At 41.1% G+C, this 23,122-nt stretch overlaps 1 protein-coding gene across 1 annotated transcript in view; it reads left to right on the top strand.

Moving 5' to 3' along the window:
• The window catches only part of AMPH (amphiphysin), a 213,542-nt gene continuing 191,946 nt past the window's right edge, over window positions 1,527–23,122 (top strand). The window contains exon 1 of the mRNA XM_018046989.1: window positions 1,527–1,876. Coding sequence (XP_017902478.1) covers window positions 1,808–1,876 — 69 coding nt within the window. The 5' untranslated portion in view covers window positions 1,527–1,807. The remainder of the gene's footprint in view (window positions 1,877–23,122) is intronic.

Here is a 23,122-nt window from a genome sequence, read left to right as displayed (position 1 = left end):
TGCCTTTAAAATGTTTTGCTGAAACTCCTTCAAAGAGTTGAGGATTTAGGGGATTTAGGGAATCACGAGTCACCCACCTTTCTCCTGAACCACCTACCACTCTTCTTCTGTGGCCCTGCAGTAAACCTTTCTCTGCTCCAAACTCTGACATTTTGGTTTGCTTGGCCTCACTGTGTGTCAGCCACATGAACTGGCATTCAGTAACAAACCCACTATCTTTTTTTTTTTTTTTGCTCACCATTCCACATTCTTGGCTAGGATTGGCTGGGCAGTTCTTTTACTGGTCTTGCTTATGACTTCTTGTGTGGCTGCTTTCAGCCAGTGTGTCTCCAGGAGGCTGGTCTCAGCTGAGATGCAGGGAAATTTGGGTTTTGCTCCCTGTCCAAGTAATCTCAGGGCTTCTCCCTTTCCATGGAGTCTCTCCAAGGGCCTTTTTACAGCAGGGTAGCTGAAGCTTTACAGGGTGCAAGGAGATCCAACCAGTCCATCCTAAAGGAAATCAGTCCTGGGTGTTCATTGGAAGGACTGATATTGAAGCTGAAACTCCAATATTTTGGCCACCTGATGCGAAGGGTTGATTCATTTGAAAAGACCCTGATGTTGGGAAGGATTGAAGGCAGGAGGAGAAGGGGCCGACAGAAGATGAGATGGTTAGATAGCATCACCGACTCAATGGACATGAGTTTGGGTAAACTCTTGGGAGTTGGTGATGGACAGGGAGGCCTGGCAGCTGCCCTTCATGGGGTTGCAAAGAGTTGGACACGACTGAGCAAATGAACTGAACTCCAAGGGCCTTTTTACAGCAGGGTAGCTGAAGCTTTACAGTAGGAGCAAAACCTGCCTGGTTTCTCAAGGTGTAGGCCTGGAATTGGCACAGTGTACTTAACACCTATCTTATTAGTGAAAGCCAGGTTACAGGGTCTTCTAGAGTCAACGTGAGGGGACTACCCTAGGAGTGGATATCCAGGGGCAGTTCATGGGTGCTGCCAACCTAACTGTTTACTCCAGAGGTGCAGTGAGATGCTCTCTGGAACTCACAGAATTCCTGGTGCCTGATTCTCTTCTGGCCTGTTTACCAGCCGGCGTGCCTTACTCTTCACACACTCTCAGAGAGAAATGAATAGGAATAGTTGGACCTTTCTTCAGGGACTTCAGGAGCTCTGGGTACATATAGGATAAGTTTATCCCTATTGAGCTTACTCTTGCTAAGTGTACTAAGGATGGTGAATCCCTGTTAAGGTTGCCAGAGGCGAGTGTGTTCCTGACACACAGATAATCCAGGGCTGCGCCTTCTGCTCTGGGTGGTCCAGCTGGAACTTCTGGGAGACCAGCCCAATCCTCTCCATCCCAGAGTTGCTCCAGTTCCACATTCCCGGGGTTCTCCTCTCTCCAACCGTTTTTTCCTTTTTTTTTTTTTTTTTTTGCTGGAGAGAATTGGGCCCCTCTCATCCTCCTCTACCACGAACTCCTCCTTAAAAGAACCCGGGAGCTGCTGAGGGCCCTGGGGTCGCCGCTGGCTTCCTTTCCTTTCTGCACCAGACCTCCTCTTCCATCACTGTGGGCACTCTCTGGGCTTTTTGACTCTCTTTCGCGCGCCACCCCGCCCCGGGTCACAGCCAGGGCCAGCGCGTCCCGCCTCCGCTCTGTCGCTTTAAGCGGGTCCCCGCCGGCGCGCCCCTCCCTCACCCCTCCTGGCGCTCGGCGGCTCTTCGCCGCCTCTCCCGCTCCTCCTGCTCCTCCTCCTCCTCGTCTCCCGCTCCTCCTCGCCGCCCGCTCCGCTCCTCGCAGCCTCCGCGCACCCGCAGCCATGGCCGACATCAAGACGGGCATCTTCGCCAAGAACGTCCAGAAGCGACTCAACCGCGCGCAAGAAAAGGTCAGAAGCGCGCGGCAGGCCGGGTGGTGGGGACTCGGGCAGGCAGGGCCGAGCTGGCCGGGGGAGCGCAGGAGGCCGGGCCGGGGCCGGGGTCGCGGGGACGCCCTGCCCTCCGCCGCAGCCACTGCAGCAAGGCGGCAACCGGCAGTCGGGGGCGCGCAGACCCGGTCCCCGGAGGCGCGGGGTGGGCCGGGTCTCCCGGCTCCCTCTCCCCTTGCGCGGCTGGGCGGGCGCCGGGCACGAGCTGAGGCAGGTGCGGCGGGTCGCCCGCGGCTCCCAGAGCGGAGCGCATCTCCCTCCCGGCGCCAGCTCCCCTCGCTCCCGCAGGCGGCTCGCGGGTCCCGGCGGGAGCTTGCGGCGCTGTAGTTCCTCCGGCGGGATTTCTGGCTACTTGGGTGCAGCAGGCAAGAGCGATTTCGCACAGAAGCTACACCTCTCAAATCTGTTTGGATCAAGAGGGCTGACCGCTCAAACCCAACGGCTTTAATACAGTGCAGTGAAGTGAATCCTGAAGTTCAAAACCGAGATCTAGATACACAACTTCTTTTTCTTTGCTTTTTATTTCTTTTTCTGAGGGGTCTCTGTTACACGTGTATCCCTTTTGACGCCAGTGCCCTTCTCTGGAAGGTCAACGATAAATATGACCCGAACCTAACAATTCTCTGCACATTTCTGCATAGAGGAGGGCGTTTTACTGCATTAAAAAAAAAAAAAAAAAAGATCCAGTTGGGTTCCTTGGTGTTTCACAAGCCCCTCAGGATCGGTCACAGTCAATTATTTTTTTCCCCGAGAGATGGGTACAAATGAATGGCAGGTCCACGTCAAGCCCAGCGCCCAACAGTTGGGGAGGTACTGTTCCATGCACTGGGCTTGCCTGGCTTCCCTTGCCTACTGCTTGTCACCAAGACCTTGCCAGCACTGAGGTCTTCATTTGTGTCCCTTGCAGAGGACATTCATATTGTATGTTAAGCATTGTGCTTGAAAATTGACACCAGCTAATAAGCCCCGTGGTTTGTGTCCGTTGAACTGTGTTCTCTTTCACGTGGAAGTATTTTCTGTCCCTGGGATTCTGGGTGTTTAGCGGTTTCCTGTTTTACTGGAAGTCAGATTTGCCGCGTTGCTCACTGTGGCAGTGAATTTCCCTCTGCAGACCCTGTCTTAGACTGCCCTCCAATTCCCACTGACCGCCAGGAACTGAGCTGAACGGGGGCACTGATCCCTTTGCCTCTCTGTGTTCCCAGAGGCTTGGTGGCTGCCTTTAGTCCCTCCCTTCACACATCCAGGCTCTCAATGCAGTAAGAGGATTGTATTTCTTTTAATATCTACCCAAGCTTATCCTGAACCAACAGTGATCCTCCTGCCATTCCTTTAGCTGCTGAATTAGCAAGGCTTCCTGCCTGCTTCCAGTTCCTGGCTGCGTGTCCAGAACGTAGCCAAAATCTGCTGGGAACCTGGTTAGGTTTTGTCATCATTTTTCCATACTTCATTTTATCCACTGGTAGGTATTCCACCCCACCCTCTCCCTCCTTCCAAGTAATTACTTGAATTTTGGGTCTGAAGCTTTTCATTGAATCCACTTTCCATCTGTGAAGGAATTTAGTGATACAGTCTGCCTTTTGACATATTAAATTATTTCTTAATCTAGGTCACCAGCTGTTAATATGCCAGAAATAACTGAAAAGAAAATGTAATCTGACTTAGCATGCAAGCCCTTATAAATTGTTGAAAACTCACTGTTGCGTTACTAAGATCAGGTGTGTGTTATGATTGCAGTTGTGGCTGGTGGTTGATCACAGTGATCTAGGGAAGCTTTGAGTAGGGCTTCAAGTGTCCTGATTTCTTCCCTGGAGAAAGCTGCTGATGAAAAGTGCCTGTTGTACCTAGTTTAGAAGATTAAGGCACCAAGAGGCTGAGAGAGTGGGTTCTGGCCCTGGGTAAGTCCTGCACCCCCTACTGAGCCTGTTCAGTGTATGGGAAAAGAGCACGTGCACATCCAGGTAAGGCAGTCCAGCCAAGCCCAAACAGTAGCCTCTGGACAATGGAAAACGAAGTGTGCCGCTATTGATGGGTTCATTAGACATCTCCTCCAGTGATGCCTTATTTTTGCATCTTTAGACTCCTGGTGCTCTTCTCCAGATGCTCTGTTGTAGTAACTATGTGCCATGTATGTTCTTGAGACCCTTTGTTCCTGGTTTTTACCACAAATTTTCTCAAAAGAGTCCACTCTCTCACGTTCTCATCATTTTTGATCCACCTGACAGCTTGCATGCATTTTCCCTCCAAATGCATGACAAACTACTCTTTCAGGTAACTTATGGCTTTCTATGAATTTAATATAGTATTTTTAATTGAAAGCCTGTAAAGTTTCTTTGGAGAAAAAAAAAGTGAAATACATATATAAGGGGGAAAAAAAACCACCAACAAATTAGAACACTCATAAATTCTACCACTCAGAGACTCACAATTGTTTGATGTGTGTCCCAGTAGATTTTTTCCTCTTGTATATGTATGTATTTATTTAACTAAAACAGATCCATCCTATAAGATTTTGTAACCTGTTTATTTCATTTAATAATCACAATATTTTTCATTTAATCATAATATTTTTCAGTAGATGTACATATTTTCCATCATGATTTTAAGTGAACAGTATTGGAATGTATGCATTTTAGTGAATCCCCTATTTTTGGACATTCAATTTCCATTGTTTCTGAATATAAATGCAAATAAGTGAGAAAACTTACAGGGGAAATGTTGCTACACATTCAAGTATCTCCTTCAATAAATTCCTAGAAGAATTATTCTGTCAAAGTTATGCTTATTTTTATCATAGTTAGATCGCTTTTCAGAAAGGTTGAATCAATTTACATTCTCACCAGCAATCTCTGAGACTTTGCCATTAGCAGATACTAAAATTTAAAACATTCTTCAGATACATAATTGGAAAAAACTCTTGCTATTCTTTTTCTTGGTTTTATTTTTTAAAGGTCTAACATTTTTTGTATTAGTTTTTTTAATCTGTGAATTTTGTTTGTATAATTTTGCCCATTTTGTATAGCATCTCCATCTTGTTATTTGCAAGGGCAGAAACTATCAATTCTAAAGGTTACAAATATTATTTCTTCCTCTCTATATACTTTTTAACTTTTGAGCATTTTTTTCTGCTGTGGAGCATATTTATGTTTGTGTTATGTTTATTTATTTATTTTGTATTTGCTTAAATCTATCAGTTGATTTTGTGTGGTTTCCTCTTTTGGATGTTGAATTACTTAGGATCCTGCCACTTGTAAATGTCAGAAAACTCAGTTCAAACTGGCTTAAGGAAAAAAAATGGATTTAATTACTAAAAATAAAAATATAGTTCTTGCACATATAAATTTAAATGAGCACAAATACAGTATGTACTTTTATTAAACTATGAACATATATATATTCTTATATATGTGTATTTAAAAATATATGTACACATTTCTGTTATATATGTTAACTCATTTGATTCTGTGGAGTTAGGTACTATTATTATCCCTGTTTTATAGATGAAGAAGAGATTAAGTTACATGCCCAAGGTCACACAGTATGCAGTGAAGCTGAAGTTTGAACCCAAGCAGTCCAATGCTTCTTGATTACACGGTACTGCCTCTTATAATTAGGAAAGGGGCAGCCGTGGACACATATCATGCCTGCATAGAAGCAGGGATTCAACCACAGACATCAGGGCTCAGGTGTTTTCTCCCTACCTCTCATCTCTGCAGCCATCTAGTCAGCCCCATTCTTGGGCAGGTTCTTCTCTTTTGGTGGCAAGATGGCTGCCAGCAGCGCTAGGCAAGAGCATGTCACTATTTACGGATAACTCAGGATAGCCCTCACCAGCCCGAATTGGGGCTTGTTCCTCACCCTGGAAGAAAGAAATCTCTGGCCAAGGGCCAGGGCCATGGGTTGGACTGGGCCTGAATCACAGACTTCTGTGGAAGCTGGGGTGAAGAAATGTCCTCTAGACCATATGCCATGCTCGTGGAGGAGGGAGAATCAGAGGACAGAAAATGGAATGGGTGCTGGGCTGGCAAAATAAAAAGTGTCCACTGAGGTATAATTAAAAAGTTTTCTTGTCCCATGTTTGTGTAAAGAATCATGTAGTTAATAATTTAATATTCATTTAAATTTTCTTATCAAATTAATACATCCACAGTTTAAAAAATAAAATATTAATAAAAGGCTTATTATGAAAAATAGCAGTCCCCTGTCTCCTCTCTCCTCAACCACCAATCTTGTTTCCCCAGAGGCAGCTATCATTAATCACAGTGCCTCTCAAATTATACTTAAAACTACTTCTGAATCTATCCTTTCATATTCGGTGAAATAGGTAAAGATTTAGCTCTCATACATTCTTCCCTCTACTTCCATATCCCCTAATAATATAGCAAAAATAGTTGGTTGCTGAGGATTATATTTTTAAAATGGTAAAGTATGGAAAAGAATAGGTATTTGTACATGTATAACTGAATCCCTTTATCGTACAGCTGAAACTAACGCAACGTTGTTAATCAACAATACTCCAATGTAAAATAAAAAAGCTTTAAAAAGCCTAATTGATAAGGTCAGAAGAAAGTATAGTGTTTGTTGACACACACACATCTTAAGTATTCAGCCTTTGTGGATTTTTGTGTATATGGATCTCTGTATAGCTATCACACAGAACATTTCTATCACACGAGATAACTCTCAACCTTCATGCCTCACCTGTTGTCTTTTTCTATGTTCATACATTTTAAATTCCTTTACCATCATTTTCCTGATGAACACCTTTTATTGTACATATTGGTTATTTTAATATCTTCTTTTGCAAAGTGTTTGTTCAAGTCTGTGTTTTATTTGGGTTGCTTGTTGTTTCCTTATTGACTTGTAGAAGTTCTTTATATATTTAGTATATAAGTCCTTTCTCAGATAGACATTCTGTGAAGGTGTTCTCCCAGAAAGTGGCTTGTGTTTTTCTTTCTTAATGGTGCCCTTGGATGAAATGAAGTTTAAAATTTTTATGAAGCCTTATCAGAAGATTAGATTTTCCATGTAGTTTTTTATTTTCCTAGAGTTAATCATAGCCTTATTTCTGTTTGCTTGTTTTTCTATGAGCTATGTAGAGTTGTTTGTTCTTGCTTCATCAGATCTGTTAAATGCCTACCAATATTGTATCAAAGGTCTGTATAGTCAAAGCTATGGTTTTCCACTAATCACATATGGATGTGAGAGTTGGACCATAAAGAAGCCTGAGCGCTGAAAAATTGATGTTTTTGAACTGTGATGTTGGAGAATACTCTTGAGAGTCCCTTGGACAGCAAGGAGATCAAACCAGTCAATCCTAAAGAAAGTCAGTCCTGAGTATTCATTGGAAGGACTGATGCTGAAACTGAAGGTCCAATACTTTGGCCACCTGATGGAAAGAGCCGACTCATTGGAAAAGACCCTGATGCTGGGAAAGATTGAAGGGGGGAGGAGAGGGGGACAACAGAGGATAAGATGGTTGGATGGCATCACTGACTCAATATATATGAGTTTGAGCAAGCTCCAGGAGATGGTGAAGGACAGGGAAGCCTGTGGTGCTGCAGTCCATGGGGTTGCAAAGAGTCAGACGTGACTGAGTGACTGAATATCAACAACAATTATAATCAAGGGTTCAGTAAAATCAGATAATGCAATTATGTTCTTCTACTGAAGGACCCCCTCTCCCAAACTCCGTCAGTTTGTCGTCTCTGCCCTTTTACTGTAAGCTGGGCTGATTTTTTTCTAAGCCTGCTACACAGCTGTCATCCTGGGTCTTTCCTCACCAATGTTGGGGTTGAGGAAGGGACTTGAAGGCCCATCTATTCTATAATCCCAGGCTTTCAAACTGTTCCCCATTGTCAGTGTTGTGCTTTATCCTCACTTTCTGCACTTCTTGGTGGATCCGGGTTCTAAGGTGGAGTGTGTTTGTGACTCGTGAGAATTGGCTGCTTTTTCATGGGTTGCCTAAACAGGCACTTCGAGAAAGTACTTGTCTCTATTTGGCTGAATTGTTTCCATTCCTGTGTCTACTTCTTTGCTTCTGTAAAATGTATTGAGCTCTCTCGTCCACTAGTAACGCCTCTCCTCTTTTTATCCATGTATGTTCATACCTTTTTTTTATTCCTTTGTTGTCATTTTTCTTGCAAGGGTCTTGGGAGGAAATGGATGTAAATAATACAGTCAGTATGCCTGTTTTTTTCAGAGGCCTTTTTTACTTAAGTATTTAATATCCCTGGGATTTTTTTGTCCATCTTTATTCATTTGTGAAATCCAGTGACCTTTATTTGGTCTTAACCCTCCTTGACCTCTATGCAATATTTAAGTTGGTGGTGCAGTTCAAACATTTTTTAAGATTAAAACTGGCTTCCCAGATGGCACTAGTGGTAAAAAACCTGCCTGCTAATTCAGGACATGAGATACGGGTTCAGTCCTTGGGTTGGGAAGATCCCCTGGAGGAGGAAATGGCAACCCACTCCAGTGTTATTGCCTGGAGAATCCCCATGGAGAGAGGAGCCTGACAGGTGACAGATAGTCCATAGGGTTGAAAAGTGTCTGACCTGACTGAAGCGACTGAGCATGCATTCAAACATTTTTTTAAATGTGACTCTAGTAAGGAGGGAGGCTTTTGGTATGTTATAATACTAGCCTCTTTCAGTATTAGATTTTAGTATTAATAAGAGTGAAAGTGAAAGTAAAGTGAAAGTTGCTCAGTCCATGGAATTATAGTCCATGGAATTCTCCAGGCCAGAATACTGGAGTGGGTAGCCTTTCCCTTCTCCAGGGGATCTTCCCAACCCAGGGAGCAAACCCAGGTCTCCTGCATTGCAGGCAGATTCTTTACCAGCTGAGCCACAAGGCTTCCCTCCAGTGTTCCCAAGAATGCTGGAGTGGGTAGCCTATCCCTTCTCCAGCGGATCTTCCCAGCCCAGAAATGGAACCAGGGTCGCTTGCATTGCAGGCGACCAACTGAGCTATGAGGGAAGGCCAATAAGAGAGTTACATTATATAAACTCTAAGGACATATACTGTTCTATAGTCTTTGTGCTAGTTTATCTGCCGTGAGTGACTGTTATATAATAGTCTTAGGTGGAGTTTTCTTCATGCATTGTATCTTCCCGAGTAAATTGTAGATGCTTGAGGGGAAGGACCAAATGTATCGTGAATTGTATGTATGCAGCGATGATGTATTATTTGACATTGTGTTTTCTTGCTAGTTTACTTTCCACCTCTGCAAACACATTGCCTGAAAGCATCCACCTACATTATTCTTTCTCTGACTTTTGTGGAATTATGATAAAGTTTTCACTGTGTATCATTGCCATTTGAACTGTCGTTTTGTGAAGATAGTATATAAAATAAAATTAACTTTAAGAGTTTCGAAGATGGATGGAACTCCATAAATATTAGGTTTTGTTGTTGTTCAGTCATTAAGTAATGTCTGACTCTTTGCCACCCCATGGATTGCAGCACACTAGGCTCCCTTATTCTTCACTTTCTCCTGAAGTTTGCTCAAATTCATGTTGATTGAGTTGGTGATACTGTCTACCCATCGCATTCTCTGCTGCCCCTTTCTCCTTTTGCCTTTGATCTTTCCGATCATCAGGGTCTTTTCCAATGAGTTGGATCTTCACATCAGATGGCTAAAGTATTGGAGCTTCAGCATCAGCCCTTCCAATGAATATTCAGAGTTGCTTTCCTCTACATTGAACTGTGCTAAATTCTAAGTTTTATGGGTCAAACAGATATTGATAGAAAGAATCCTGTGGTTCAGTCCAATGTTGATTGTGTGATATGGCAAGAAAAGCAATGTAGTCTCCGCGCATGGCAAATTATGTGACTTTGTGGGTTTAAAAAAAAAATTGTTGCTTTCCAGATGCTCACATTTAGATTTGTTCTCAAAGAGAGACCTATAAATGGTGCTTGCATGTGCCTGTACTGGTGAGCATGTGCTTGTGTTTATTTTATTTATGCAGATTGAGTGGGAGAAGAAATACCTTGCTCTGATCAGGAGAATTTACCTGGGACCAGAGCCTTTTCTGTGGAAGAGTAGCTTATATGACCATGTTTACGTTTGAGGACTTTTTTAGAGACTGAGTCTCTGAGGCAGTTACAGGGTTTCCCCTTTTAAAATCATCTGAAGACTTTCTTGTCCAGTTCCACATTGTATGACATATACCTTTGCTTCTACTAAGATAATTTTCTCTGGCTGTATTATGAACTGACAGAATTAAAAATAATTTTGAGGGCATTCTTGAGAGTAAGTTTGCCTTCTTCATTTTTTTTTTTTTAACACATAAGCATGCTTATGTGCATCATCCTTCTTTCCCCAGGAGTGAATATAATAGAGAATCAGAACTGTAGGGACTGAGATTTTAACTTTATACAAAGTTATCATTATCCTTTGCAACATAGCATATTGTATGCATTTTCCATAAATCATACTTTAAAAGTCAGCTTGTCTATGAACCAATGCAACTTAAAATATCTGAAATGCTTGTATAAATAATATGGTCCATTTGGAGTATAAAATTAGGTCCCATTTAAAAAGTACTCAAATGATTTTTTAAAAATACATAAATGTTCCAGTATATCGTGAAGATACACTTACTCCTCCCTGGGGTGTCCGTCTTATGATAAGTTCTGAAATCCTATGGGGAGTTTCCCTTCCCTAAAGAAGTCTAATTTTTACTATGGCCGTATGGTAAGGGAGTCCAGCTTTCAGATGTCAGTCCTGTCCCCCAGGGTGAGCACTGCAGTGTATCAGGAACCCAGTGGCATCCCCCCTCACTACCCCAATAGCTCTCACAGAGAGGGCAGGGCCAGGAAGCCTTTTTCTCCAGGGTTATACTCAGCTATGACCACTCTGTGTCATAGCACCCCTAAACGCCCAATGTGTGAGCTCTTTATCAGTGGGTTTATCATTTCCAAATATACTCGCATATGTACACACAGATTCTCACTCCAAGATTTCCCATCATGCCACGGTTCCTAAGTTAGGAAACGCAACATCAGCAAACACTGATCATCCAATTCATTCATGCCAGTCCACATTCTTCTGTTTTTAATAACATGCTCATAGGGACGTATCAAATTGATTTTAAGCCTGCAGTTTGAGAATACTACCCTAGCGGAGCCTCAGCATCCTTCCCTGTAAATTTCTTTTGGGTCATGAGTCCATTCAAAGATATATGTGTGTGTTTATGTGAGAGAGAAAGAGATTGTTTTAAAAAATATTGTGAAGTACTTTGTGAGCGAATGAGTTGAGAAGGCAAAGAGTATTTTTAATAATGATATGTTCTGACTTTTTAAGTCTGGAAATTTCTACTTGACTCTTCAAATATACTTTTCTTTCCATTTTTATAGCCCTTTAAATTAGGGGCCATCTGAATAGAACACCTGAAGAAATATGTAAGCCTGTGGGCTTCAGTGATGGGATAAGGGATAAAAAGATTTCTTGTGTTACAGATAGAATTTTCCAGATAAATGGCTAGTGTTTACATAATGGAACTGCCATCATCACAGAGTTTGAGGAATTCACCTATGAAAGTATATATAGTAAGACTCTACACACAGCATTGTGTAAAATTAACACAAAAGTAATCACGATTTCTTGGGAACACATCCACAGGTCAACTTTTCATATAGTAATGCTGAAACTTCATTCTTATTGATTCAAATCTACATTTAAGTGTAGTAGATTATATTTCCTGAATATATACTGAGTGAATCTTTAGAGGAGTAATATTGGATAAAGCCATGAATAAGATCTTAGTTTTAAAATATTTGCTATGCATAGTATATTAATTTTGATTACCCTGAAATTATTTAGAACAGATGTATAAAAATAAAAAAGCTACAATTTTGGTCATTTTCATCTTATTCTCATATAGTTATTTATTTGACAGTTTAGTTCAGAAGTGGGAAGAACCTGAAAAAATGTATACACATGTATATATATATGGGGCCTTCCAGGTGGTACTAGTGGTAAGGAACCCACCTGCCAATGCAGGAGACATAAGATATTCAGATTCCATCCCTGGGTAGGGAGGATCTGCTGGAGGAGGACATGACAACCCACTCCAGTATTCTTGCATGGAGAATCCCATGGAAGGAGGAGCCTGGCAGGCTACAGTCCATAGGATACCAAGGAATTGGACATGACTGAAGTGACTTAACATGCATACGCACATATGTGTGTGTGTGTGTGTGTATGTATGCATCTTTTTTCCATCTTAAAGTGCCTATAATGACTTAATAAAATACACATGGATCCGTGAATAAATGTACTCTTGTTATGGAACCTAACATTTGTTGAGTAAAAGCATGCTAGATGTACATATTCTAATAGTTATATATATTCTATTGTAAAGTCAACGTGGTAAAATTTGGTTATTCATTTAGAGTCATTTATTAAAAATCTAATGCCTGAAAGGCACTTGCTACTAATATAGCATTGTAATATAGCATTCAACAAAGACATCTTGGTTGATCATAGACCAGCAGGAGCTGGTAGAGAGATAAACCTTTGAACTTAAAAGTAACTACATAGTAATTAATGAAAAATAATAATTAAAAATTCTATGAAAAGAAAAAGAAATTAAAAAAAAATGTAACTAGGGATTTCACCTGGAGTGAGAGGGTTGCACATACCTACCTGAAGAAGGTAGATATTAAGCTAAGATTCTAAGGATGAGTTGCAGTTATCCAGACAAGAGGAGTAAGATAACGGTGTGGGAATTATAGTAGTGAGCATTCCAGACATCAGACTCTTTGCCCTTATTCACAATGCTGCTGCTAAGTCATGTCAGTCGTGTCCGACTCTGTGTGACTCCATAGACGGCAGCCCACCAGGCTCCCGTCCCTGGGATTCTCCAGGCAAGAACACTGGAGTGGGTTGCCATTTCTTTCTCCGATGCATGAAAGTGAAAAGTGAAAGTGAAGTTGCTCAATCGTGTCTGACTCTTCGCAACCTCATGGACTGCAGCCTACCAGGCTCCTCTGTCCATGGGATTTCCCAGGCAAGAGTACTGGAGTGAGTTGCCCTTGCCTTCTCCCTTATTCATAATAGATAAGATAAAAATAAGAGCTATAGAAAATAGTGTCAGAATTGACTGTTAGCATTGGCCTTGTCAATGATCTCTTCTACCATTTGCATATTTATCAAAGTGGAGAAGTGGACCCTAATTGGGAGACTCTTTCTGTAGTTGCAGTCTGTCTTTTGTGTGATCCAATTTTTACTCTCAGGTATTAAAGGGTCTTTCTGGGACAAAGTTCCCCCTTGATAGAGAGGCAGGACGCTGGTTTCAGACATGAATTATCTGTCATACAAAGATCCCTTTGTACAATAGCAGTATACACAAGCGGAATCTGTTTTTATGGCTATGTAACTAAAGAGCCTCTTGATGATGGTTAAAGAGGAGAGTGAAAAAACTGGCTTAAAACTCAACATTCAAAAAACAAAGATCATGGCATCTGGTTCCATCACTTCATGGCAAATAGAAGGGGAAAAAATCGAAGCAGTGACAGATTTTATTTTCTCAGGCTCCAAAATCTCTGCCGACTGTGACTGCAACCATGAAATTAAAAGACTTTTGCTCCTTGGAAGAAGGAAAACTATGACAAAGCTAGACAGCATGTTAAAAAATGAAGACATTAATTTGCGTACAAAAGTCTGTATAGTCAAAGCTTTGGTTTTTCCAATAGTCAAGTACAGATGTGAGAGTTGGACCATGTAGAAGGCTGAGTGCTGAAGAACTGATGTTTTTGAATTGTGGCGCTGGAGAAGACTCTTGAGAGTTCCTTGGACAGCAAGGAGATAAAGCCAGTCAATCCTAAAGGAGATCAACCCTGCATATGCATTGGAAGGACTGAAACTGAAACTCTAATATTTGGCCACCTGCTGTGAAGAGCTGACTCATTATAAAAGACCCTGATACTGGGAAAGATTGAAGGCAAAAGAAGAGGGGATAGCAGAGGATGAGATGGTTAGATAGCATCATTGACTTAATGGACATGAATTTAAGCAAACTCTGGTAGATAGCGAAGGACAGCCAAGCCTGGTGTGCTGCAGTTCGTGGTTCATGGGGTTGCAAAGAGTTGGACATGACTTATCGACTGAAAAACAGCAGGGTCTCTTATCATAGTTCAGTTCAGGCCCTCAGTCATGTCTTTGCAACCTCATGGACTGCAGCACACCAGGCTTCCCTGTCTATTGCCAACTCCTGGAGCTTGCTCAAACTCATGTCCATAGAGTTGGTGATGCTATCCAACCATCTCATCCTCTGTCATCCCCTTCTCCTCCTGCCTTCAATCTTTCTCAGCATTAGGGTCTTTTCCAATGAGTCAGCTCTTCGCATCAGGTGGCCAAAGTGTTGGAGTTTCAGGCTCAGCATCAGTCCTTCCAGTGAATATTCAGGACTGATTTTCTGTTGGATTGACTGGTTTGATCTCCTTGCAGTCCAAGGAACTCAGAAGCTATCAGGAATTCAAAATAGAAATTAAAGTCCTTATAAAAATTTTAAATGCCACACGTTTGGAAAGATTAGTTTGTCTTTAAAAGGTTTGAATGGGCTTCCCTGATAGCTCAGTTGGTGAAGAATCCTCCTGCAATGCAGGAGACCCTGGTTTGATTCCTGGGTCAGGAAGATCCCCTGGAGAAGGGATAGGTTACCCACTCTAGTATTCTTATGCTTCCCTGTGGCTCAGCTGGTAAAGAATCCACCTGCAATGTGGGAGACCTGGGTTTGCTCCCTGGGTTGGGAAGATCCCCTGGAGAAGGGAAAGGCTACCCACTCCAGTATTCTGGCCTGGAGAATTCCATGGTCTGTATGATCCATGGGGTCACAGAGAGGCAGACATGACTGAGCGACATTCACTAAAAGGTTTGAATCCACTTGGATTCCCAACTTTTAATGAGAGAGAGAAGAGAAGAGAACCCACATGATTAATGCTGGAGGCCTTAATTATTTTGTAGGCACTGACCTGATTATATTGCAAGCTGTGGTCTTGAGTTTAAGAATCTGAGATAATTTGCAGCTTGAGAAGAATCTTAAATTTGGAAGAGAATCTTCAGTAGCAGGCAGACTCTTCCCTTATCTAATAATGATTGCTAACAGTTGAGTAGCATAGATGGCCCAAGCCATGGAAGGATACTCCATTTTGTGGTAGCACAGCCTAGATCAGTGTGATACCTTTCACATACTCTAGAATTCCTCAATATTTGAGGCCCCCATACAAGAAATCCTTCCTTTTTAACCTATGTGTTTCTACAGCAAAAAATGAACTTCCCACCTGCTCTTTGTTTAGTGGGTTCTTCTCTGAGTCTCCAAGCAAACTGTGTCCAGATTTTTCTTCTCACCTCTGTAGGAAATGCATGTAAGCATTGGGATCACTAGCATTATGAAACATGGTCCATGAGAGGGCTCTTCTGGGAACTGATATTGGCCTGTGATTTCTCCTTTGAAGCCTAGAGAGTAAATCTAGAAATCCAGTACCCCAGGGTAGTGTTTTTGCGATAGTCAAGAATATTTGGGGGAGTGGGTGAGTTAAGAATGCAGATTCCTGGGCTTATTTTAAAACCTACCAGAATCTCATATTAAGACTCAAGAATATGCATTTTTAATAAGTTAATTCAAAGTCTTAATGAATGCAGAGTATACTACTTTAGAGAAAGGGGCTTGGTTGAGATTTTGTGGTGGGTATGAGCTTCTAGGGGATTTCCTGGTGGCTTAGATGGGAAAGCATCTACCTGCAATGCAGGAGACCCGGGTTCATTCCCTGGGTTAGGAAGATCCCCTGGAGAACGAAATGGCAACCCACTCCAGTACTCTTGCCTAGAAAATTCCATGGATGGAGGAGTCTGGTGGGCTGCAGTCCATGGGATCACAAAGAGTCAGACATAAGTGAGCTGCTAGGTCCACTTCAGGGTTATAGTATAGAGAGTAAGGCTTTCTGGGACATGAGTTTGAGCAAACTCTGGGAGATAGTGAAAGATAGGGGAGCCTGGTGTGCTGCAGTCCATGGGGTTGCAATGAGTCGGACATGACTTAGCAACTGAATAACAACAACAAGGCTTTCTCCCACCTAGTGACTCTAAATTTATCTTGAATGTTGCAGAGAGTGAAAGGTGAACAAACAGTGCCCTATGCAATGCTTAAAAATATCCTTATTCTTAAAATAGCCTACTTAGGTTTCAAAGAAATCAGTCAGTTTTGTAGAGGCCAAATCAGAGATGTTTCATCAAGGGCCAAATGTCTTCTTTATTAGGAGTGTTGTACAGCGTGGAGGATTGGAGTCTGTGTAATCTGGTGCTGTAAAAGCCATTATAATTTTGGAATAAATCTGGCTGGTGCATTGTTCACACAAAGTAGAAATGTTTGTGTCAAAAAATTGCTGCATATTTTTGGTAGGTGATAGAGAGAGATGGGAAAATTTGAGAAATTTATTTATAATTACATTGATTTTGTATGTTTTATTATGGAGTGAATAGTAATGAGATTGCTTAATATGGCTCATAGGGAGTGTCATCAAAACTCAGAGGATGGTTTTGGTCTTTAGTTGAAGAAGCCCTATTTGATAGGAACTGGATTATCATATTCTAAGTTTAATTTTTGTTAAAGTATTTTGTTGAGAACTTGTGTCTGTGTTCTTTTTAAAAAAATTAATTGATTTATTTTAACTGGAGGCTAGTTACTCTCCATACTCTCCATAGACATGATTTTGGTAAATGGAGAGTACGTAGAATCAAGTACATATTTTTTCAGAAGATTTTTGCTAGTCACAAGGAGCAGATGTCACCATGAAGGAATTTAGTGATTTTCTAGATATAAATATAAGGAGATGCAAGAATTGGGCTCATAAAATCAGCTCCTGAAGATATCCAACTATCTAAAAACTTGTTCTGCTAGTTTTTCTAGGGCACAGAGTACCTCATTTCTGATATCCATCCTAAACTCCCTTCAGGTGCTATTGAAGGTCAGCAGCTACAGCAGCACATGATTTAATCTTTGCAAAATATATTGACCTTCCCCCTATCTCTTTGGGGCAGTTTTCTCAGAGCTATTTGAAATGCTGTTTCCCAGGACATAGTCCTCATTTTGCCTCAGACAAAACTTAACTTGCATCTCTCACTTTGTGCACTTTTTTTTAAAGTTGAAAGGATGGAGAATGGGGGAATTGGGTGAAAGTGGTCAAAAGGTACAAACTTGCAGCTATAAGACAAATAAGTTATGGGGATGTAATGTTCAATATGCTGACTGTGGTTAAATTAACAATGCTGCTGCTGCTGCTGCTGCTAAGTCGCTTCAGTCGTGTCTGACTCTGTGCGACCCCATAGACGGCAGCCCACCAGGCTCCCCCATCCCTGGGATTCTCCAGGCAAGAACAGTGGAGTGAGTTGCCATTTCCTTCTCCAGTGAAGGAAAGTGAAAAGTGAAAGTGAAGTCACTCAGTCATGTCCGACTCTTCGCAACCCCATGGACTGCAGCCTACCAAGCTCCTCCGTCCATGACAAGAGTACTGGAGTGGGGTGCTATCACCTTCTCCGAAATTGACAATACTGTACTCTATATTCGAAAGTTGTTAAGAGAGTAGATCTTAAAATTTCTCAAAACAAAAAAAATTGTAACTATGTGACATGATGGATATTAATAAACTTACTGTGGTAATCATTTTAAAGTACAGATCTTCCTTGACATATGCCCTGATAAATTCATCATAAGTTAAAAATATCCTAAGTTGAAAAATGCATTTCGTGCACCTGACCTACCAAATATCATAGCTTAGCCTAAGCTACGTTAAATATGCTCAGGACACTTACCTTTGTTCATAGTTGGGCAACATCGCATAATGTAAAACCTATTTTAAAATACAGTGTTGAATATCTCATGTAATTTATTGAGTACTCTACTCACACCTATGGATAGATCAACTAAACAGAAAATTGACAAAGAAACACAAACTTTAAATGATACAATAGACCAGTTAGACCTAATTGATATCTATAGGACATTTCACCCCAAAACAATGAGTTCTCTATTGAAAGTAATGGGAAGGTTGTCTGGGTACAGAGTGGCTGTAAGTGTATTGGTCCCCCTCTTGATCTCATGGCTGCTCAGAGCTGCATTCACTGCTGCCGCCCAGCATCATGAGACAGCTTATTCTAATAAAATACCTTATTTTGTGTGTGTGTGCTTGGCTTTACTGCATTTCCCAGATATGGTGTTTTCTGCAAGTTGGTTTGTTGTAACCTTGCGTTAAGCAGGTCTATTGGCACCATTTTCCCAACAGCATTTGCTCTTCATGTATCCGTGTCACATTTTGGTAATTCTTGCAGTAGTTCTAACTCTTTATCAGAAGAAAGATTATGACTTACTGCTGGATCAAATGATGGTTAGCATTTTTTAGCAATAACACATTTTTTAATTAAGGTATATATGTAGATTTTTTTAGATGTAAGCTGTTGAACCCGTATTTAGGCAAAATGTAGTGTAGACAAGTGTTCTGAACTTTTATATGAACTTGTGCTTAGTCACTCAGTCGTGTCTGATCCTTGCAACCCCATGAACTGCAGCCTGCTAGGCTCCTCCGTCTATGGGGATTCTCCAAACAAGAATACTGGAGTGGGTTGCCATGGCCTTTTCCAGGGGATGTTCCCAACCCAAGAATTGAGCCTAGGTCTCCTATATTGTAGGCAGATTCTTTACCATCTGAGCCACCAAGGAAGCCCGTTATATGCACCAAGAAACCTAACAATCTCTATGACTAGCTTTCCTGCAGTATTCACCTTACTGTGGAACTGAACCCACACTACCTCTGAGGTATACCTATATTGTACCAGATATTGCTTAGTCCAGGATAATATAAAAATTCAAAATTTGAAGTATACTTTCTACTGAATGGGTATCACTTTTGCACCCAGATAAGTTGAAAAATTGTAAGTTGAACTGGCCTAAGTCAGGAACCATTTGTACATACATATATCAAATCATTATGTTGCATACCTTAAACTTACACAATGTTATGTCAATTACATCTCAATAAAACTGTAAAAAATTTGTTGGACTTTGTTTTACAGCCTAACATGTGATCTGTCCTGGAGGACATACCATGTGCATTTGAGAAGAATTGTAATCTGCTGTTGAGTGAAGTGACCTATAGGTAGATGTGTGCTAGGACACTGATTTATAGTGTTGTTCATACCCTCCATTTTCTTACTGGTTTTCTGTTTAATTGTTCTGTCCATTACTGAAGGTGAGGTAGTGGAGTCTTCCACTATTATTTTTGACTTGTTTATTCTTGTCTTCAGTTTTGTCAATTGTTGCTTTATACATTTTGTTAGGTGCATAAATGTTTATATTTCTTATGTCTTCTTTATGAATTGACCTTTTTGCCATTATAAAATGTCCTGCTTTGTGTCTAGTGACAACTTTTGTCTAAAGCCCATCTTGTCTGCTATTAGCATAGCCCCTCCAGCTCTCTTGGTTATTGTTTGCATGGTCTATCTTCTCCATCCTTGGGCTCTTAACTCATTTGTGTCTTTGAATCTAATTTGTGTCTCTTGTAGACAGTATATAGCTGAGTGTTTTTTTTTTAATCCATTCTTCCAATCTTTGCCTTTTAGAGTGCTTAACTTATTTACATTTAATGTAGTTAATGACAAATTAGGATTTATGTCAGCCAGTTGTATTTATTTATTTTTGTTCCTTGATTCCTCATCACTGCCTTCTCTCTGTTAAATAGACATTTTGTACTGTGCCATTTTAATTCCCTTGTTTCTTCTACTACATTTTTTGAATTATTCTCTTAGTGGTTTGCCTGGAATTACAATTAACATCTTTTTTTTTTTTTTTAAGGAAAGAACTTAGAATTTTAAGAGAAATGTTTATTTATTTATTTATTTGTAACTATGCTGGGTCTTCATTGGTGCACGCAGGCTTTCTCTACTTGTGGCATACAGGGGCTACTCTATACTTGTGATACGTGGGCTTCTCACGGTGGGGGCTTCTCACGGTGGGGGCTTCTCATGGTGGGGGCTTCTCTTATTGCAGAGCATGGGTCCTAGAGGGAGCAGGTTTTAGTTGTCAGGGCATGTGGGCTCAGTAGTTGCTGCTCAAGGGCTCTAGAGCTCAGGCTCCGCAGTTGTGGTGCATGGGCTTAGTTGCCCCTTGGTATGTGAAATCTTCCTGGACCGGGGATTGAACCCGTGTCCTCTGAATTGGCAGGCACATTCTTAACTACTGCATCACCAGGGAAATCCTACAGTTAGCATCTTAATTTATAGCAGCGTAATTCAGATTGAAAGTGAAAGTCACTCAGTCGTGTCTGACTCTTTGTGATCCCATGGACTATACAGTCCAGGGAATTCTCCAGGTCAGAATACTGGAGTGGGTAGCCTTTACCTTCTCCAGGGGATCTTCCCAACCTGGGGATCAAACCCAGAATCTGCATTGCAGGAAGATTCTTTACCAGCTGAGCCACAAGGGAAGCCCATAATTAATTCAGATTGAAGTGAACTTAATTTCAATAGTATAGAAAACTTTGCTCTCACACAGTTCCATGTCTTCTTCCCTTTTGTGCTGTAGTTGTCAAACAAATTACATCTGTATGTATTGTACATCCATGAGTGAAATTTATAATTATTGCTTTATTCTATTGTCTTTTAAATTGGATAGGATAAAAAGTTAAGTTAAAAGAAAAATATACTGTATTTTACATTTACATGTGCAGTTAACTGAATGTTTCAAAACATATATTTCTTATGAAATGGATTCTGTTAGATAATAATTAGCTTACTTCTCCATTTTTAAAACTAAGACAAGTAGTTTTAAAACTAAGACAAGTAGTAGGAGATAGCTAGTGTTAGCACATTTATTAAAGGAATTAGTCTTTAGCTTTATAGTAAATAAGTGTATACCTACAATCTGTTAGTCTGTTTAAAGAAAAGGTTTCAGACTCCTCTTAATGGTTTTATAGTTCTGTAGTTAAGAACTATTGAGTATTACTTAGGATTTAAAATATATGCAGCATTTTATGCTTTTTGCCCCTGGTTCCCCATAGTTTTTATCAGATCCTCAAAAAGATCTGTGACCTTAATAGCTTAAATACCAATTAGTCTATAATGTATTAAGGAACTCCTTTGGCTCAAACATTTTCACAGAACTCCTGGAAGAGCAAGAAGGATAATGAAGTATTTAGTGGATGCTGGAACTACTGGCATCCAGGTGCCCAGTCGTGTTTTGGTTTTGGTCATGGTCCTTGTGCCTTGAAGCCTTGAAAACTCAGATTAACTGTATTCCTCCAGGTTAGCCCTGTTATCGTGCTTGTTTTAACATAGATGTGTAACACATGGCCTCCATGGCGCCAGGCTCCTCATCATGTCTTTAAAAGAATTATTATTGAAGTATAGTTGATTTACAATGTTATGCTAGCTTCAGGTGTACAGCATAGAGATTCAGTTACACACACACACACACACACACACACACACACATTCATTTTCAAATTCTTTTCCCTTATAGGTTATTACAAAATACTGAGTGTAGTTTCCTATGCTATATAGTAGGTGCTATTGATTATCTGTTTTGTATGTAGTAGTGTGTATATGTTAACCCAAACTCCTAATTTATGTAAACAAAGCCTTATAAAAAAATGAATTATTTTGATCTGTTATTTAAGGGATGATAAAATTTCTTGGGGCTTCCCTGGTGGCTCAGTGATAAAGAATTGGCCTGCCAATGCAGGAGATGTGGGTTCAGCCCCTGGGTTGGGAAGATCTCCTAGGGAAGGAAATGGCAATGCACTCCAGTATTCTTGCCTGGAAAATCTGTGGACAGAGGAGCCTAGTGGGCTACAGTCTTGGGGTCACAAAGAGTTGGACATGACTTACCAACTAAACAATAAGAGCAAAAGATTTCTTTATGTAGTCATTGTGGTTTTCTCAGTTGTCCATCCTGTAGTAACTAGAGATATGTATATTGAGGTGGCCTAGGTAAATGAAGAGGGAGTCTCTGTGAGAGGTGACCAGGGAGAAATCTACATGTGTCTCCAGAGTGCATTAGCTGAATTCCTGTAGACTCCAGTATTCTTGCCTGGAGAATCCCAGAGACAGAGGAGCCTAGTGGGCTGCCATCTATGGGGTCGCACAGAGTCGGACACGACTGAAGCGACTTAGCAGCAGCAGCAGCAGAGTCTGGGTATTGAGCAACCTCTTTGGAGTAGCATGGTAAAATTGCTGATCCTCCTCTCATCAGTAAAGATCCTGCTTCCTCAAACTGAAACAGAAAGGTGCACATGTGTATGTGCAGTATCTGTGTGTATGTGTGTGTGCATGTGTATTTTTTGGACTCTTAGGATGAGGTATGACATGCATATATTAATTTGCAAAACTCTTAGGTGTACAGCTGGATAAAATTTTATAAATATATATGTATAATATATAATCTGGCTTACACTCAGATGAAATGAACTGCATTTCTACAGCCCAGCAGGCTCCCTCAGGCTTCTTCCAAGTTAATAAATCCTCTCTTCTGGTCTCTTCCTCCTACCAGATAGCCACTGCTCTGCTTCTACCTCCCATGGGTTAGTTTCATCTGTCCTTTAAATTGGTATAAATGGAATCATACAATGTATGGGGCTTCCCCGATGGCTCAGTGGGTAAAGAATCTGTCCGCAATGCTGGAGACACAGTAGACAAAAGTTTGATCCCTGGATCAGGGATATTCCCTGGAGAAGAAAATGGCAACCCACTCCAATATTCTTGCCTGGGAAATTCCATGGACAGAGGAGCCTGGCAGGCTACTGTCCATGGGGCCTCAAGGAGTTGGATATGACTAAGAACTAATACATTGTATACGCTTTTGAGTCTTACTTCTTTCACTCATCATAGTACATGTTAGAGTGGTCCATGTTTCTGCGTGTAGGAGTTCATTCTTTTTTATACACGAATAGTATTACCCTGTACAATCTTTTTTATCCATCCTCCAGTTGATAGGCATTTGGTTCTTAGGAATACAGTTGCTATGCACATTCATTATACATGTCTTCCAGTGGACAAAACCACCAATTTCTCTTGAGTTAATACTCACAATAGAATTACTGATTCTTTGAGATAGGCATTATTTAGTTTTAGGAGATAGGGCCAAAGAGTTTGCCAGAGCAGTGTATCAAATTTACACTCCTATCAGCAACTGTGAGAGTGTAGAAAGCCCGTAA

Source organism: Capra hircus, chromosome 4 (genome assembly GCF_001704415.2).
Source record: "Capra hircus breed San Clemente chromosome 4, ASM170441v1, whole genome shotgun sequence".
NCBI classification, from domain to species: domain Eukaryota; kingdom Metazoa; phylum Chordata; class Mammalia; order Artiodactyla; family Bovidae; genus Capra; species Capra hircus.
Note: the sequence above shows the minus strand (reverse complement) of the source record. Positions and strands in the feature narration are given on the sequence as shown.